The 18,628-nt window shown below is 38.6% G+C and overlaps 1 protein-coding gene across 1 annotated transcript; it reads left to right on the top strand.

Annotated features, from left to right (window-relative positions):
* The first annotated feature begins 426 nt into the window (after positions 1 to 426).
* LOC107716072 (putative fidgetin-like protein 2) lies at positions 427 to 8,770 on the top strand. The gene is made up of 5 exons (XM_016522392.1): positions 427 to 455; positions 3,919 to 4,748; positions 4,902 to 4,906; positions 5,604 to 6,407; positions 8,326 to 8,770. The coding sequence occupies exons 1-5, from the start codon at positions 427 to 429 to the stop codon at positions 8,761 to 8,763; spliced, it is 2,106 nt and encodes a 701-aa protein (XP_016377878.1). The 3' UTR covers positions 8,764 to 8,770.
* Positions 8,771 to 18,628: the final 9,858 nt, after the last annotated feature.

Below are 18,628 nucleotides of genomic sequence, written 5' to 3'. Positions count from 1 at the left end.
CATAATGTGCCTGTTTAATAGTATTGATTTCAAATTAAAGCAAAAGGTGCATACAATTTGAAATGTACAAATATTCAAATTTGTACTAAATAATTTTCTCATGAGTAATAGCCTATATTACGTAATGCATTTGTCACATTGCTGATTTTTCATTATTCTCACACTGTTGAGAAAAATAGAGTGGGACTCCATATTTACTGTAGTCATCATCAATATGAACACTTGGATTGCAACACTTACAGTGTCCCAAAAGGCCAAGCAATAACACCTTAAAAGCTGAGAGATTATGGACTGCAGCTCAAATGGAGGACTTGTGTGTGTGTGTGTATGAGAGAGAGAGAGAAGAAAAAATCAGATCCTTCACTGCCACTCTAGCAGATAGGCTCCTTCCTCTAGGGACCCCACGGGGCCTGGCTGAAAAAAGCCATGGCGTCTGGCAGTGCGCTGAGGAGCAGGTGTGAAAACTCATAAGGCCCACCGCCTCTTCTGCTATTACATCTTTCAGGCCAATTAAAAGTGAGCAGATGAGCAGAAAGAAAGAGCAAGAGAAAGAGACAGAGAGATAATGTTAACCACACTGCTGTAACTAATGGATCAATTTATAAAAATTGTCATAGTTATGGCCTATTATGCATGCCTTGTAAATTATAAGGAGCTGTTGTCAGGATTTTTGAGGAAGGATCTCACACTTCTTTCTTTTTCTTCCATTTTTTTCTAAAGTCAAGATCTGATCACCCTTTATCCAAGACCGTTTTTTTAGAAGATATAATTTGTTGATATATTTGATATATATACATTTTTAAATTATTATTTTAATTTTAATTTTAATTTATTTTTATTTTAAATAATATTTTTTATTATTTATTTTTTCCGGTATATTGAAATATTAAATATTATATACCTCAATGCTATTTATTTATGTATTTAGAATTTTAATTCTAATTAAAAAGTACAAAAATATAACCTGAATTTGATTTAGAATAACTACTGTTAAGGCTCTGCATGACTTTAAAGTGCCCGATAGGCTACATCATCGACATTTTGCAGTCCCTCTGCCTAAAGCATTGATTTAGACACGTCTGTATACAGAATACAAATCAGCTGATGATTAAAACACAGTGTGCCATCTTATCTGCACCAAGGTGATTAATTCATGTAAACACAATCCTCCCTCTGCACTCTTCAACCAGATCTACTTTTTCTATCTCTCATCTTTCTTCCTCTCTCTCTCTTTCGCTATCTCTCTCTCCTTAATCTTTATACTCTCTTAAAAGAAGAGCCCTTCTTTTGTGGCATCTGCGTTCTTCAAAGGGAGTTCCACACATACCAGAACTGTGGGCTGAAGTTTCAGGACATGATTCCTAACAGGATGCTCACTGTGCAACCGTACAACTACTGCTTTTAAGTTGTTTTGATGTTTAACTGACATAGATGGATAGTAATTAATCAAATTCTCAGGACTGAGAATGTGTGTGTGTGTGTGTGTGTGTGTGTGCTGTTATTTCCCCTCGCTTCCCTTTAAAGTTGTCTCCTGTTTCAACAGTGTTAGGGTAGGTGAATGCAAGTATACTCTTGTCTGTGTGCTCTTTAGTTCAAGATGCAAACGTTTGTAGATTTGATATTTGAATATGCAATGAAGGGGGTGCCTTTAGTAGAGTAAATCTATGTGTGGGGTTTAGGGAGTGGGTGCCCACAATAATGCCTGATTGGATTGATTCAGCCTGCTCCGGTTTACAACTGGGCCCTGTGCAATCTGCCTGGTTTAATGGCCCTGTGTCCCATAAGGCTTGTTGCATCCATGTAGGTTTTGTTCCTCAGGGCAGGAAAACAAAAGTGACACGGCCTGAAAGTGCACATGGATCCCTGGGGAGCTGTGAAAAGCTGAGCATCCTACGGCAGCCGGGCCTGTTCAGCTCTCACATTGCAGAACCTTCTGCTCCAGGAACCTGCTTGTAGTAATATAGTGGTCGAGTCAAAATCATAACTAATATTTTGGTTATCCTAACTTTTTTTGAAAAATCTAGTAGCGCTTTATTGTAACCTACTGATATTAAATAATTAGTTATTTTATTCAGTTCACATTTTTTAAATCAAGGTGGTGCACACAAACAAACATATGTGCACATCTCCAAAAGAACCCTCAATAAATCCCAGGACGGCACAAAGGCTGTCAGCACACTGCTGCTGAATAGATTAATAAGATTTCCATAATTAGGCAGGCCTCTGACAATAGGATATCTCAGCTTTTGTCTCAGGACCAACAGGATTGTCAGGCCAGGAGGACGTCTGCTGGATGGGCTGTGCAACAATGGACACACAGACAGTAAGGCGAGCAGTGGAAACATCTGTCTCCCTGCCAGCCTCGGACATGCATGGAGCCACCACAGCAAACCACTCGTCGCGGTTCACATAAAGCAATGGCCAGGAGCTCCCATGCGGACAATGAAGTTTTGTTTAAAGGGCCCTTTGTTTCTTAAGCCACACATCCACTCCTCTGTTTACTCCTAGTGTTGATGTGAGATTAGAACTGGTCCTGTGGCTATAATTTAGGTATATGTGTGTGAGAGGGAGAATGAAACCTGGTTGTGTCCATGTTGAGACAAAACTACACTTTCTCCATCGTGTACCCAGCATAACACTTATCCTCATAACATCTATCTTAATGACCTGTTCAATGCAATCTCTCTTTTTTTCCAGTTATTTATTTGTCTATAAAGGTGCACTTGATCATTTCCCCCTCATTATTTAAGCTTAAATGGAATTAATTAGTTATGGCTTATTGCAACTAGAAAGTTTTTAAAGAAAAAAAATTAGACTGCTATATTGGCCACCGCAACATAAAACACTTAAGTGCAGTGCACCATTAAATTTGTCAATTGCTACTCTCTTTTTATCAAATGTAAAAAACTAAAATAAAATAAAAATGTTTTAATATACAGAGGCCTTTTGGAGAATTGCTTTGTGGATGGACTGTGGTGGTGGGAGGGGATGTATTGAGGGAAACATGCACAGGGTGATAACAGTTTCTCCTCTGGGAGAACTGCAGATGGCAACATAAGGCTGCTACATAGCTGAGGGATTGAAAGGAACAAATTCACAGCCCTTTTCTTTTATATGTACTGCAGAAAAAGAAAGACTCCCTCTGTGTGCATGCACAATACCAAAAGAGTATTCTTCCAGAGTTCACCAGGCAAAATGACAAAAAAAACAACCTCCGCAATCAGCCATAATGTGTCTTTAGTCATTTTCACTAGTCTTATAATTCTTTGATAGGAAAAACAAATTGAAAAAAATCACTGGATCCAAGACTGATTTGTGAATGGTATGAACGTATGCTATTGATATATATCAAGTTCTTGAATAATCTGACAAATTGCTGTCTTCGGCAGGCCTATTGAAGATGCACTGGAACCCGGAGCATGCACAGCCCCTGAGCCAGACAGAAGCTTCCACAGTGTAACAGAATGACAGTGACAGAACAAAAAAACACAGATAATAAAAAATAAAAATAAATAAAACATTTAATATTAAATTATTAATATAATTAATATCTACTTTTTATCATTATTTTACTTTATTTTACACTGCATCATTTCTCAGTATATGTGTTATGCTGCAAATGCTTTGGCAAGACAAATGTACAGGTTTTGTGATGCCAATAACCTTAAAATGTAAACTGAGAGAAATTAAGAAATCTTTTTTTTTTTATAGGATATTCCTTGTTTCTTCAAAACTCGTCATCTCAGTCTTTATTGGCATATTTTATTAATTATTCCTTGGCTTGATTCTGTCATTTATTCACAGAAATAAATAGCCTTCATTTGCACTTCTACTAGTTTAATTGAATGAATGAATGAATGAATGAATGAATGGGGCATTTATATAGCGCTTTTATTGTGTATTGCTGTACACCCAAAGCGCTTTACAATCATATGAGGGTCTCCTCAACATGCACTGGAACCCGGAGCATGCACAGCCCCTGAGCCAGTGGCCTGAGCAGCATTTGGACGTGTCCTCCACCACCTCATCCCCTGCCCACAAGTCTGAGCTCTACCCCAGCCGCAACCGTAGCTCCTACAGCTACGCCTGGGCAAATGATGACATCTCAGCCCTTACTGCCTCCAACCTGTTGAAGCGCTATGCTGAGAAATACTCTGGCATGCTAGACTCACCGTACGAACGCCCTGCTGTGGGCACATACCCTGAGCCTGGAGCCTTTGGGGCTCTTAACGGAGGCCAGAAAAGTGAACTGGAGCCTTGGCCTCTTACGCACAGCACTGACGGGGGTTATCCATTGGTGCCTCCTTCCTCTCATGATGGTCTATCAGGACCAAAGGTGGTTCCCACATCAGCAGGCCCACCAGGCTCGGGCAATGTGTCAGCAGTTAACAGCAACCTTTCGGACTCAGGATACAGCGGGAGCAGCTCCTGCAGTGGGCCCCATTCCAGTGACTACCCACCCAGTTACAATGGCACCTACCTCTCATCAGGGTACTGTCCCCAACCCAGTTCAGCACTTCCACCAGCCTCATTACATGCCCTTCAGCCTAGCCCCACACTTCTCCCCAGTTACACACCTTCTACCCCTGTGTACAACTACCCCCCTAGCACCTACTCTCACCAGACTAGCCTTGCTCCTAGCTACACCCATCCAACAGCCCCTTATATCCCCTCGGGCATAGCCGTGCCCTCTCCACTTCCATCAAGACCCACAGTGGTTGGTGGCAGCTATGGCTATCAGAACAGCAGTCTAGGGGGATCGGAGACTGGGATAGCGCTTTTATTGTGTATTGCTGTACACCCAAAGCGCTTTACAATCATATGAGGGCATCTCTCCTCAACCACCACGATCCAATTGGACCATCTATTCTCAAATGCCCAGAATGAGTTAATCTCAGCAGCTGTGGTGATTTAAATAGAAACAGATTAAATCACATCTAGATTATTAGAGTCCCTGCTGAGGCGTAGCTCTAATTGCAAACCAGCTCATCTGTGGCTTATTTCATGCTAATGGATAGCATTTTTAGCTGGGTAGTAGGACACTAAGGTGAACTCTTCTTCTTGAAGCAGCCTGCCCCAAATGACACTTCCATGTCCGGTTTGGCAGCGCTTTCCCATGTGTCTTGGTGCACGCACACTCATGTATATTGATGGAGTGGACAGCAGTTTGACCGCCTGAATGACTTCCCTAATGTCAAGTCCCATCCTCTCAGATAGACTCATGTGCGTGCATGCACACGCACACACAGTGGCCGGAGCGCCTGCTGTCCATTCCCCCTCCTCCTGCTCTACCCGTTGCAGGTTTTATGAGCTCCCCTGGGCTGCCATCTATCTCTGTCACACACTGGCCCCATTATTGTGCTCCATACAGCACTTCACGAACCAGCCTGCAGATTGGATTGTCCTGCTGGACATATACTGTTTCTACTGACTGAACAATGATCAAATGCTTTCCTGTGTTCGCCTTGTTTACAAATTCTGAGGGATTTTTTGTTTTATATTTTAGTTATATTACAAAAAATCAGCACTAGCGTTAAGGTGCTAGTTTGGACTTGAGGAACTTAAGGCTCTAGATATGAATATGAAGGACATGGTAATCCAAGGGGGGATCGGAGACTGGGGGCTCTCTGAAGAGAAAAGCATTTGAGATGACCCTGGATGAGGAAGATGGAGACAGTTCACGCTATAGGAAATATAGCTATGACCCCATAAAAGCTGGGGGAGATTCTCCATATGGGGTCAGTGAAAAAGCTGAGTGCCGTGGAAATGGCTTTGGAATGGGCAACACAGATCCTCAAGCATTTAAGCCTAGTAAACCTTCATCCCAGTCGAGCCTGGAAGGAGACGAAGTGGGGAAGTACAGTGGGCTAAAGCCCTTGGTTTCACCAACGTATGGAGCCGCAGGGGATTACAGTCCACCAGTAGCCATGACTGGGGAGAATGGAGGTGCGGAGCAAGGCTTCTCCCAGCATCGTTCTCAGAAGCACTCCGATCCTGTGAAAAGCATGGAGCCCCGAATGCTGGAGCTAGTAAGCCAGGAACTGCAAGATTGCAGTCCGGCTTTACTTTGGAGTGAACTGGCTGGGAACTGTCACATCAAAGCAGCACTGGAGGAGGACGTGCTGTGGCCTGTCCTGCGACCCAACCCTGCCATCCGCCCACCCAGAACCGTCCTGCTGTTTGGCCCTCAAGGAGGGGGCAAAACCACACTGGTACGATCCATGGCGTCTCAAATGTGTGCTACCTTTTATAGGCTGAGTTGTGCAACTTTGGCCTCTAAATTGAAAGGAGAAGCAGAGCAACTTCTTGTCACTCTGTTCTCGGTAGCAACAGCCCGACAACCTGCAGTGGTGTTGCTCAGCGAGGTGGAGGCCGTTGAGGAGGAAGGTCTCAGACAGAAACTGCAGGCCCAGCTAGAGAAGATTCAACATGGTCAGAGCAGCTTGGCTCTGGTTGTGTGCACCACAAGACGGCCTGATTTGATCAAAGATCCCCTCCTGTTCGCCTTGTTTACAAATTCTGAGGGATTTTTTGTTTTATATTTTAGTTATATTACAAAAAATCAGCACTAGCGTTAAGGTGCTAGTTTGGACTTGAGGAACTTAAGGCTCTAGATATGAATATGAAGGACATGGTAATCCAAGGGCCATCTGGTCTGTTGGTGTGATCTTTTGGAATAAATAGCAGGCGTAATCTGAAGACACACATGGGAAGGTTTGGCAATGGGAGGGGCAAGAGTTCGAGAAACAGAAAGAGCACACAAAAAGGGAGGGCCGAGTTTTTGGGAGAAAAAGAGTAAGGGGGAACATAGCACACAGGACTGAAACTTGATTTAAATGGCAATAAAGCAGCAGCTTGCACACTCTGACAGAAGTGTGAATAACGAATCATCACTTTCCCCTCAGATTGCAGCCTGTGATGAAGATTTGCAGTTTATTCCTTTTACCTCCTCATTTCCTCCTGTAGCCCTCACCCCAGGCTGATTCCTGACAGTTCAATAATGCCAAGCTATGTGTGGACTTTAGCTAATGCCTCTGGAAGGAGCAGCTGCGACCCTCATGAAATGGCTGGTTTTAAAACTATTCTCTGCTCCATGAAATTCTCAAGACCAAGAAAAAACTGCACTTCCTATTGAAGGATTAAGATCTTTTTACTTTTATAACAGTCATAAATTATGCATACCGCTAAATAATTATATTTTTTATGCTTTTATGATGCATTTTGATTCATTGTGATTATTCATTTTTGTTAATTTTCTTATGAAGTACCATTGAGCTGTGATGCTGTCAAGTGTATTGCACTTTTAAAAGTTCTGAAAGAAGAGAATTGGTTTATGAGTGGGGGGAGGGCGGAGACTGGATGTGGAAAAAAATACTTTATATATATTTTTAATTCAGATGTATTTTTCTTAATGTGCATTAAGATCACCTTCATATTAGGCAAGCATAATTAATCACAGGAAAGTGGTGCTGGAGATAGCCAGAGGAAAGGGCATTCCACACTCCCAGTGCTTCATGGGAAGTGGCCAATGAATAGCACAACTATTTCGTCCACCAGTAACAACCTCCGCAATCAGCCATAATGTGTCTTTAGTCATTTTCACTAGTCTTATAATTCTTTGATAGGAAAAACAAATTGAAAAAAATCACTGGATCCAAGACTGATTTGTGAATGGTATGAACGTATGCTATTGATATATATCAAGTTCTTGAATAATCTGACAAATTGCTGTCTTCGGCAGGCCTATTGAAGATGCACTGGAACCCGGAGCATGCACAGCCCCTGAGCCAGTGGCCTGAGCAGCATTTGGACGTGTCCTCCACCACCTCATCCCCTGCCCACAAGTCTGAGCTCTACCCCAGCCATAGCTCCTACAGCTACGCCTGGGCAAATGATGACATCTCAGCCCTTACTGCCTCCAACCTGCTGAAGCGCTATGCTGAGAAATACTCTGGCATGCTAGACTCACCATACGAACGCCCTGCTGTGGGCACATACCCTGAGCCTGGAGCCTTTGGGGCTCTTAACGGAGGCCAGAAAAGTGAACTGGAGCCTTGGCCTCTTACGCACAGCACTGACGGGGGTTATCCATTGGTGCCTCCTTCCTCTCATGATGGTCTATCAGGACCAAAGGTGGTTCCCACATCAGCAGGCCCACCAGGCTCGGGCAATGTGTCAGCAGTTAACAGCAACCTTTCGGACTCAGGATACAGCGGGAGCAGCTCCTGCAGTGGGCCCCATTCCAGTGACTACCCACCCAGTTACAATGGCACCTACCTCTCATCAGGGTACTGTCCCCAACCCAGTTCAAGACAGAAACTGCAGGCCCAGCTAGAGAAGATTCAACATGGTCAGAGCAGCTTGGCTCTGGTTGTGTGCACCACAAGACGGCCTGATTTGATCAAAGATCCCCTCTTGCGCTGCTTCTCCAAGCGTTACCACATAGGCCTGCCAGATGGAAACACACGCAGACATGTGCTTCTGCAGGCGCTGGCGCCCCAAGGCTTCAGTCTGGGTGAAAGGGAGATGTCAGCAGTACTGCAGCGATCAGAAGGCTTCTCCGTCTGGGAGCTGCTGCAGCTCTGCCAGCAGGCTCTGGCATCAGCTTCTGCCTCTGCACCCGTGCCCTTGCATGGCCTCTCTTCATCCCTTTCTTCCCCTACCCTCCAAGACTTTGAAAATGCTTTCTGTAAGGTGCGCCCTCACAGCACCCCCAAAGAACTGGACACTTGTATGGAGTGGAGCAAGGTTTATAGCCACTGAGAACCTAGTCAGCCACTGGTTGGGGACTGCTAAATGCTTTTCTTTCTTTTCTTTTTTTAAAATACTTGTTGCAGCCAAAAGAGTGGGACTTGAAATTACAGTTTATGGTGGGGAGGCATTTTGGATTGAATGCATTTAATCTAGCAAACATGCCATGGTGTGTTGTTTTTCTATAAATATACATATACTTTATTTTTTCCCAAAGAAATTAAATACTAGGCCTTTCTTGAAGGGGCATTTATTAGTTGCTTGGCATATCTGATCGAATGACTGAATTATATTTTGGAATTTCATTGGGATTCCAATTAGCCTTGATCCTGGACTAAACCTGGAGGTTATAGATAACTTGACTTTTCCTGAAAAATACCCCCATTAATTACATCTCTCAGGATCCTATTTATTGCCAGTCCACTCCAGTGGTGTTGTTTTATTTGATTTGATTTACTTTAAGATTATTTGGTGTTAAAGGGCTTAGGATATATCAAAACTACTTTGTTTGTACCAAAAATGCTCACCAACATTATAATGTCCAAGTCACAGCATTCACCAAAATGTATTTACTGTTATGCAACCTCTTAGGGAAGACAGCAACATTATTTTACAAAGTTGATTGTTAGGCCGCGGTCATATCTTGTGCACTTTGTAAAAATGGTCATTTTACCAAAAGCATATGCATTGCTACCCAAAAAGTATTAAAATGCTAATCCATAGAAAGTCAGATAACAGAAAGACTTCTTTCAGAACACTTTGTTAAAGGTAATACAAATTTTCCCAAATACAACAATATGTAAACAGCCCATCACATTCCTCACAATCTCGTGAGAGCCTTTGCTCAGGACCCTCAAACAAAAAAACAAGGGTCCATGAATGGCTATTTTCTCTCTTCTGCTTTACTCAGTTTATTTTATTAGAATATGTAGTCTTGTTTGAAATACTCAGGAAGAATTTCGTACCTCAGAAATGATAAATAAAGAATGTATGTAATCTTAGGGTCTTAGTAGTAAGCATTGAGGTTGGAGGTGAGCAACAGACCTGACACAGACCTGTATACACACTGCATCTGTGCTGTTACCTCTTAGGTGAAACTTGAAAATGCTACAAAGACAAACAATGAATGTAATTCAGGTATTTCAGAGAATATCTGATGCCATAAATCCATGTTTTTAACTCTCTATGAAAACATTTTCCCTTATCCTTGCCCTTTATTTTTGATGTAGATTTTTGATGGAGTGATGATTGTCTTCATGAAGTGTTATTGTAGATGGCAAACAAGACGTTTGATTTTGTTGGACAAACTGTTTTCAGAAACCAAGGTACAAAGCATATGTCAGTGTCAATTTAAAACAACCAATGTAAGTACTTGAGGAGCAAAAAAGAAACAACCCAAAGATCAGAATGAGAATGTTTTATATATATATATATATATATATATATATACTTATGCTGTGTGAGAAAAGCATGTAACATATTATATATATATATATATATATAATTGGCAGCTAATCATGTCTAATCGTAAATTGTGTTATACCATCATGTGTTACATATAAAAATGAACACGCTCAACATGTAGACAATCCAGATGGAGCAGCCTGTACCAATGTTTAAAATTTTCACAATTTTTGTTTATAAGGTACATAAAAGTTGCCTGGAGTGATCAGATGTCTTCAAAACATCACTGCTGAAGAAACTGAGATTATTGAGTTTATTTATATTGTCTGTAGACTGGCTTTTGTGGATTGTTAAATTTTGATCAATTGTGATGTAACAGCCGCTGATCACTCCTTTAGCCCAAACACACCCCATGCTCTTGTCTTAGCACAATGGTTTGTCCCCTTGGTTGCTGGCCCTGTACAGCCATGTGGTGAGCTGATTTCCCATCCCCCGTTCCTCTATCTTACACACAGCCTTTTGGAGAAGCCATATTCTGACTGATGTCTAGTAACCCTATAGCAGTCTATAGCACTGTTCGGCTCTTCAAGTACAGCTGGTGGCTTCACTCATGCCACACAGGTCAATCAGAATGACCCCAGGAGCACATATTGATCAGTGCCGAAGAGGCAAAAACCTGCAGAACCTTGCAGACTCAGGGACATCCAACGGGTACAAATACATCATCTTGTGTAGAAAAATTCAGCACCAATTTCCATTCATTCAAACCATTTTTATTCAGATATCATAGGCAAACACAGAGACTTGGCTGATTTCAAAACAAGAACACAAAGATACTGAGTAATTTAACAGTTTGTCCAACAAAATTGTCATTAATTAGCTGTTTTGATCTATTAGTACAGTAAATTTGTTCTTGGATCTTGTTCTTGTACATTTTCTGTAACCATTTCTACCTCATTTTTGCAGCATATTGTACATGAAAATATTTATTTCATGTCTTTTTTGATGTCTGTTATAAAAATGGTAATGTTCTTGAACTGTAATGGTCTACCTCAGAAAAGACTGTATTTAAAAAAAAAAAAAGAAGTACTACACAATATTAAAGAGAATATGTCAAAAATCTTTAATGGCTCATCTACCCGTCCATGTCAAGTGGTAGATTGTAAAGGTGAATTGCCTTCAAAATATAACTTTAGAATTGATTTCAAAATATAAAATGAGTTAGATTATGAAATGATGTAATAAAACTAAGATTTGTGGGATATTGTGTTCATGTGGATATTCTACACTCTCAGAAAACAGGTACAAAAGCTGTCACTGGGATGGTACCTTTAAGGTACCAACACAGTACTTTTGAAAAGGTACCATCCCAGTGACAGCTTTTGTACCTTTTTTTCTGAGAGTGTATGAATAAACCAAATAGCAAATAAAATTATTTTAATGTAAGTGAATATTTGCTTGTAGCTTCTGCATTTGAGATAGTTAGAGCTGGCTAGTTCAACAAACGGATGTTTTTTTTTTTTTTTCATAGTTTAGTACTATGTTGCTTAATTTCAATCAATATTTAACATTTAAACACTGCCCAATGATGGGGAGTGCCTTCAGAATGGGTGTCAAATAAAGGTGCTCTGTGGTCAAGGGTTCAGTATAGTCCAAAAAGAAAAGCTAGATAATTCAACTTATGGCTGCATGAAGCATAGTCCATACAGATGATGGGAATTGACTTAATTACTTATGTGTGATTGCAACCATTGTCTTAAACTATAGGATATACATCAAAAAACATTGACCCCAACATGACCCTCATTAAGTCCAATGTATTTTTATAGTATGGAGATTAATCTAATATTTAATGTAAAGTGCTGATGGATGCTGATGATTAAGTCTCTGATTAAGATGAATAATGCAGGGTTATACACAGTCCTTGCCCTCCAGTCCCAATCTAAGGATAATTATTCTCCAGCTACCAGTAGAACAAAATAGCATCCTTCAATTCATACACTCAATAACACACTCACCTTGTGGTGGCACTAAGGGTTAATAATATGAATTTGAAGGTCAATAATGTTCTTTCCACTGAAAATAAATCTGTGAATTAAGCTGCGGACTTATTACGATATAATTCTTTGAACTGCATGCCCATTGAATATATGAATATGTTGCTTTTTATTTACTTTTACTTTTAAATTAAATAGATGTTTTTAGTGTTAACTGGCAAGAAAAATATTTCAGCTGTAGGTGAAAAAGCTCAGTAAATAGACTGTCAAGAAAAATTCATAATCAAATTACTAAGCAACCACTGAATGGAATAACACAAAATAGGTATCATTTTAAGTTAATGATTGTAATTATTTTGATCATCTCTTAACGTGCTTAAAGTGCTACGGAGTGTACTGCGGGCGGGAGGCCCTTCGCGAAAAAATTACTAATATTTTTATACTGCCTTGATCAACAAAAAAATATTTTCATAATTTATTAAATTTATGGAATGTTTTTTGTGCCATGTACTCATGTCAAAATCATCATACAGCTCAGATAGTCATGTGTCATATGTCATTTGAAAGGTCTCACAGAGTAAAATAAAACAATCATAATTGTTTGGGGCTTTGACTAAACTTGAACGAGGCATTACTTCTGTGTATGTCATTCAGAAAACAACAATTTCAAAACTGTCAAGGGCTAAGAAAAAGGTTACCTTGGTTCCAAATGCTGTAACTTTTGATTACTTCATGATATCACCACAAAATGTAATTCACATACAGCTCACATGTTGAGGAACATCACTAAAAAATAATTTTTCTGTCTTATTTCTTTCCTGAGACATTGAATGTCAAATAAGAAAGATATGAACAATTTCCCTTGAGCACATTCATTTTTCTTACACTTTTATCAGCTATTTCAACAGGAGAATGTTCAAATGTAAAGGATATTTATATAAAAATTTATATAAAACATTCCTTCATGGTTTAAAGGGTTAACATCAGTTTCATGAGTTATAATTACACAGCAATTTGTTTACACAATGTTAATTAGCAACAAAATGTAATTCCCTGATGAGCTGATTGTTTTTTTTGTACCAGTACATGCTTGTATTTAGCATATTGATGTACAATTCAAGAAGTTCCTATTTATATTTTTACTTATAATTGAGTATATGAATGTGTAAATGCAAAAAAAAAAAAAAAAGTGTATTTTTTGTTTCCTGTTGAGAATATTGGAAAATTTACTTGAGCAAGCAAAAATTCCCCATCAGTCCCCATATCTCTTCCACCATAACCCTCACCATAGCAACCATCTGTGCTGGCGCACTCTGTGTGATGTGACCTGGTCAGCTTGAACTCGACCTCTCTGACTCCAGAGCTAGAGCAGAATCTAAATTACAGAATGATCAAATGTACGGATTCAGTGTCAAGGAAAAGCTCAAAATTACTACTGTTAAGTTTAGCATGTAACAAACTGTTAAGATAGCAAATAAACACATATGTGCTAAAAGGTTATAAAACACAAAGGTGCATGTGTATTATAAAAACTATACAAATACTTAATATGAATACCTCAGTGTATAATGTAAAATCCCTCATTTGAACATACATAAGCCAGTCTGTCCATTTACACCTTCCATAAAACACCCTCTGTGATAAATAATTTCTCAAATTATATTCATGATTATTACTAAATAATCATGTATTTTAGTGGAACAGATGTGGATGTGAGCATCAAGAGTCTGAAAGATGAAAGCTGTAGATAGCATATAAAAGTTGTAAAAAGCTGTAAAAATATTTCTAAAGTATATTGCATCCCGTAAAGTATATTATAATCCATCAAAGTTATATATAATGTTCTATTATTATATTTATTATTATAATATACAGTATATAGTATACTAATGTACATAATACACACACACACACAAACATATGTTGAATACCTGTATAGTTTTGTAATCGATCTATGAGTATGTCATGATCTATAGTGTCGAACACAGCACTAAGGCCAAGTAAAACTAGCAATGAGATGCAGCCTTGGTCTGATGCAAGCAAGTCATTTGTAATTTTAACAAGTGCAGTTTCTGTGCTATGGTAGGGCCTGAAACCTGGCTGAAATTCTTCATAGAGATCTTTTTGAGCAGACACAACTTTTTCTAAAAATTTAGAAATAAATGGAAGATTTGAAATGGGTCTGTAATTTGCCAGTTCACTAGGATCTAGTTGTGGTTTCTTAATAAGAGGCTTAATAACCTCCAGCTTAAATGGTTTTGGGACGTGACCTAAAGACAACGACGAGTAATATTGAGAAGCGGTTCTTCTGCTACAGGTAACAACTCTTTCAGTAATTTAGTGGGTACAGGATCTAACAAACATGTTGTTGGTTTAGATGCAGTGATAAGTTTATTTAGATCTTCCTGTCCTATAGGTGTAAAGCACTGCAGTTTTTTTTTGGGTGCAATGAATGAAGCTGAATTACAAGACGCTGTTGATTCTACATTTGTTATTGTATTTCTGATGCTATATATTTTATCAGTAAAGAAATTTATACAGTCATTACTACTAAACTGTGAGGGAGTATTTAGTTTGAGTGACGTCTGATTATTTGTTAATCTAGCCACTGTGCTAAATAAAAACCTTGGATTGTTTTGGTTATGTTCTATGAGTTTGTGGATATGCTCGGTTGTACCATGGCGCAGTACGTTTTTCTCTAACCTTTTTTAATTTGATGGGGGCAACAGCTTCTAATGTATTAGAGGGTATAGAGAGCAATTGAGATAAATCAGGCAGTTTATTTGTAAATCTATCTTTGGTGGTTGGAACAATAGTTCTACCTGGATGATAACGCGGAGTCATATAGTTAATATCAGTAATAGGCAGAATGCACGATATCTATATCTATATCTATCTATCTATCTATCTATCTATATATATATTATGTACATTAGTATCATGTGATATATAGAATATATATATATAGACATATTACATCTAAGAGTGATCTTGGCATATGAAAAAGAATGAGTGATTTTAAAGGTCAAATAATTTTGCCTGTTGTCCTAAAACATGACAGGATTCTTTGTAAAAAATGTGAATGCAGAAGCATTTTTCATGTCTTCTGCAGTCAGTCTCTGTGATTTGAGCTATGATATATTCAGTTTTAGCCTTTCAAGAGCATATTATATTTTAGGTTTCTTACAAAAAGCATGTGCATTACATCCGGTTCAGATCTGTACTATTTTGTTCTACTTTTAAATGGAAATTGTCCTCCATATATTCACATAAAGGTAGAAATGTTCATGACACAAACCAGAGAGTTCACAGGGCAGTGCAGCAAGATTTCCCAAAGCTCAGACCCTGCCTACACCTCTGTTCATAACTGTTCATGTCTTACTCTCCTTTGTCCTGTCTAGCCTTGATACTGACAAGGTTGACATCAGAGGAGATCCCTGACACAGGGTGAGTTAAGGCTGCCAGCTGGTAGCAATCACATCTATTAGGAGTCAGGGACACATGGACCCCCAGGGCCAAAACCGTAACTAGCCCAACCCTTAGCCCTAACTCCCCCCCCCAAACCCTCTAGTTACCCAGTTCGGCTGTATTGATTCCAGATGTGCTGCCATCAGTGTTGCTCAGTGCTGGGTCTTTACCTAAGAGGACCCCGAAATAATGACAAGCTGTGAATGAGGGGAGGAAAAAATGCAGAGTAAACAAACAAAAGGTCAATCCACCAACAATTTGCTGACTTGCCTTGATTTTAAAATATGAATCAGTTTATTTATAATTTTGCTTAAAAATTATTTCCCCCCCACACTTTAGTTTGAGGTCCAATTTTCATTATTAACTAACTATGACTTTTGCCTCAATAAACTCCTAATTTGCTGCTTATTAATAGTTAGTAAGTTAGTTGTTAAGTTTAGGCATGGTGCAGGATTAAGGGATCCTAAAATATGGTCATGCAGAATATGGCATTATTATGTGCTTTGTAAGTTCTGATAAACAGCCAATATGCCAGTTATATGCATTCTAATAAGCAACTAGTTCCAAATTCACACATTCACATTTTTGAACAATTTCTGATAGCGTCTTATAAAGTTTTTTCTTTTCCATATGTTTATTTTCACAGTTGTTACTTTTCAAAACAGCTGCAAAAGGTTTGTTGTGATAGAAATTAAACACTTTGCACAACTATAATGGAATTTTTATTGATAACATTTGTTACTTCAGAATTCTGTTTCGGGCCTGTCAAACTCTATCAGTGGGAGACTGATCAAGTCAGCTCTGACTTTGTTTAAGTTAAGGCTGGACATGAAAACAACCCCAGAAGCTGATACAGCATTCTGCTGACCTATCTCAACAGCCCTCAGACAGGCCAAATGTATCATGACCGGTCAGGAAATGGGCTTTGATATGAGGAATGCCTGAAGCTTGACACAGCCCTTGGCTTTACTGAACATGGACCATATGGGATGAGTTTGATTTAATCAAATCTTTAAAACTTGTAAATTTAGAATTATTTTACATTTATTTTCTTTCATTTTTGAACGTTTAGTTTTATTGCATGACCTAAACTTAACGTGACCAACACAGATCAGTTCACTTTTCACATAGTGACCCACTGCCCTCTGGTGGTAGCACAAAATAATGTTTTTTGGGGGAGTAAAAATCTTATGTTTTATTAATATTCTATACTCCTACACTATTCTATAGTCATATCGGCGAGCAAAAGAAAATGTTATTCTGGGAGTGAATGTAAGATTATAGACAATTAAATATAGGCTAGTCGTACTAATGACGATGCAGTTTCCTGACTTCAACATTTCCTGATGCCTAAAAGATGATGTGCTGCCAGATCCACTACAAATCAAGCAAACTAGACTGATAAAACAAAACCAAAATAAGCGACTTCACAAAACAATAATCGGGAATACGCGACTTTATTTATTTATTGCTTCTTGGGAAGGGAGCACAAAAACTATAAAAGCAACTTGTACACACAAAGTAGCTTATAAACCGCGGACAAGGCAACACTTCACCTTAATGGATCCAAATATAGTATATTATTACACTTTCATGGCTAGATTTCCCTGTTTTAAAGTCGTAGACATTAAATTGGTTTATTTTATTTATTAATTTTTTTTCAAAGAAAAATTTGACATTTTTCGTTTCGATTCTTAATTCTTTGTAGTGAAACATTTCTGGACTATCGGCTTTTTGTTTTAGTGCATTAAAGATACAATATAGCCTATCCTCCGTTGGAATTTAGAGAATAACCAGAAATAATGAAAACACAAAAGAAATCGAGCTCAGTTGAGAAAACGGAAACCTCTTTCGAAACTCCTTACTGGAAATCAAGCGTTTCGAGCAGAAATGGCGTTGTTTCCCCGCCTACAAGTGACGTTTTGTCTTGACAGACTTGAAAGTTAAATTGAACAAGCATGGTGCATAAAATGTTGTCTTGCTAGCTCTCTATGTTTTGATACACAACCAGTGAGAATGTGTAGATATATTTGTCTGCCTTGAGCTCATTGATGGTGTTACTTACCACAGTTTAATTTGTCCTTCGTTGATCACTGATTTTAGGCACAACTTCAGTAGCGCTGCCTTGTTTAGCCTATGGTTTAGCCAAATATAAGCTATTCAACAATTTGATTTAATCTGATTTATTTTATTATTTTTTATTAGTATTATTAGGTGAGTTAGAATTTATAGTGTGAATGTGTAATATATTTATAATTTTTTTATATATTTACAATATATTCTTCGATAGTAAATTATTTATTCCTAGGTGGATTTTCTCTCTCATTTTCTTTTTGAAGTTCTTTATTAGCATTATTGTTTTGCAAAACATAAATACACATACAACACAGTGAAAGAGAGCAGGTTAAAATGCATATTATATAAACATAAAAAAAATAAAATAATGTGCCACTAATGTTGATAAAATAATTGCAATAATTAAAAATATATAATTAACTTTTAGCAAGAAATGAATGATCATTAAGACCACGTTGTGCAGAGTCAGACAATAGGCTAAGGAGTAGACTAAGGCTTATATGAATTTAATAAAATATGAAGCTCACAAAAGTAAGATGTTAGGTAGGAAAATGCTAAAGTATGAAGATAATAAAGTACCAAGGCATTAAAAATCGAAAATACTCACAAAAGTGTCAAGATACTCCCTTTACGTATGAAGATAAAATTTTGAACAAAATAAATAGGCGCTTTCTGGCACACATAAAACTGGCTTTAAAAACGATGGCATATCTAATGTCCTGTGTATATACAACGGAATATATTTCTAATAATATCCAGCGGAATAAAGTTTCTCATTCACCTGGGGCAAGTTCAAGCTCAAACCAGTGTGCACCGTTTTGCTACGGTTTCCGGTTTGAACGACATGTTTCCTGGAAACGGTGTGCAACGGGGTTTGAGAAGCGTTAGGTGCGTTGCCACCGTTTCCGTTTAAAAAACGTTTTGCACCGTTT

Source organism: Sinocyclocheilus rhinocerous, unplaced genomic scaffold (assembly GCF_001515625.1).
Source record: "Sinocyclocheilus rhinocerous isolate Xijiao unplaced genomic scaffold, SAMN03320098_v1.1 scaffold148, whole genome shotgun sequence".
Lineage (NCBI taxonomy): Eukaryota > Metazoa > Chordata > Actinopteri > Cypriniformes > Cyprinidae > Sinocyclocheilus > Sinocyclocheilus rhinocerous.
Note: the sequence above shows the minus strand (reverse complement) of the source record. Positions and strands in the feature narration are given on the sequence as shown.

Bases quoted from the DNA above. Each gene is read 5' to 3' on its own strand.
- LOC107716072 (XM_016522392.1), top strand. From the start codon at position 427: ATGGCGTCTGGCAGTGCGCTGAGGAGCAG. The intron at 456-3,918 runs GTGTGAAAACTC...GTACACCCAAAG, and splicing joins GGCAGTGCGCTGAGGAGCAG to CGCTTTACAATCATATGAGG. The intron at 6,408-8,325 runs GCCCAGCTAGAG...CAGAAACTGCAG, and splicing joins GTCTCAGACAGAAACTGCAG to GCCCAGCTAGAGAAGATTCA.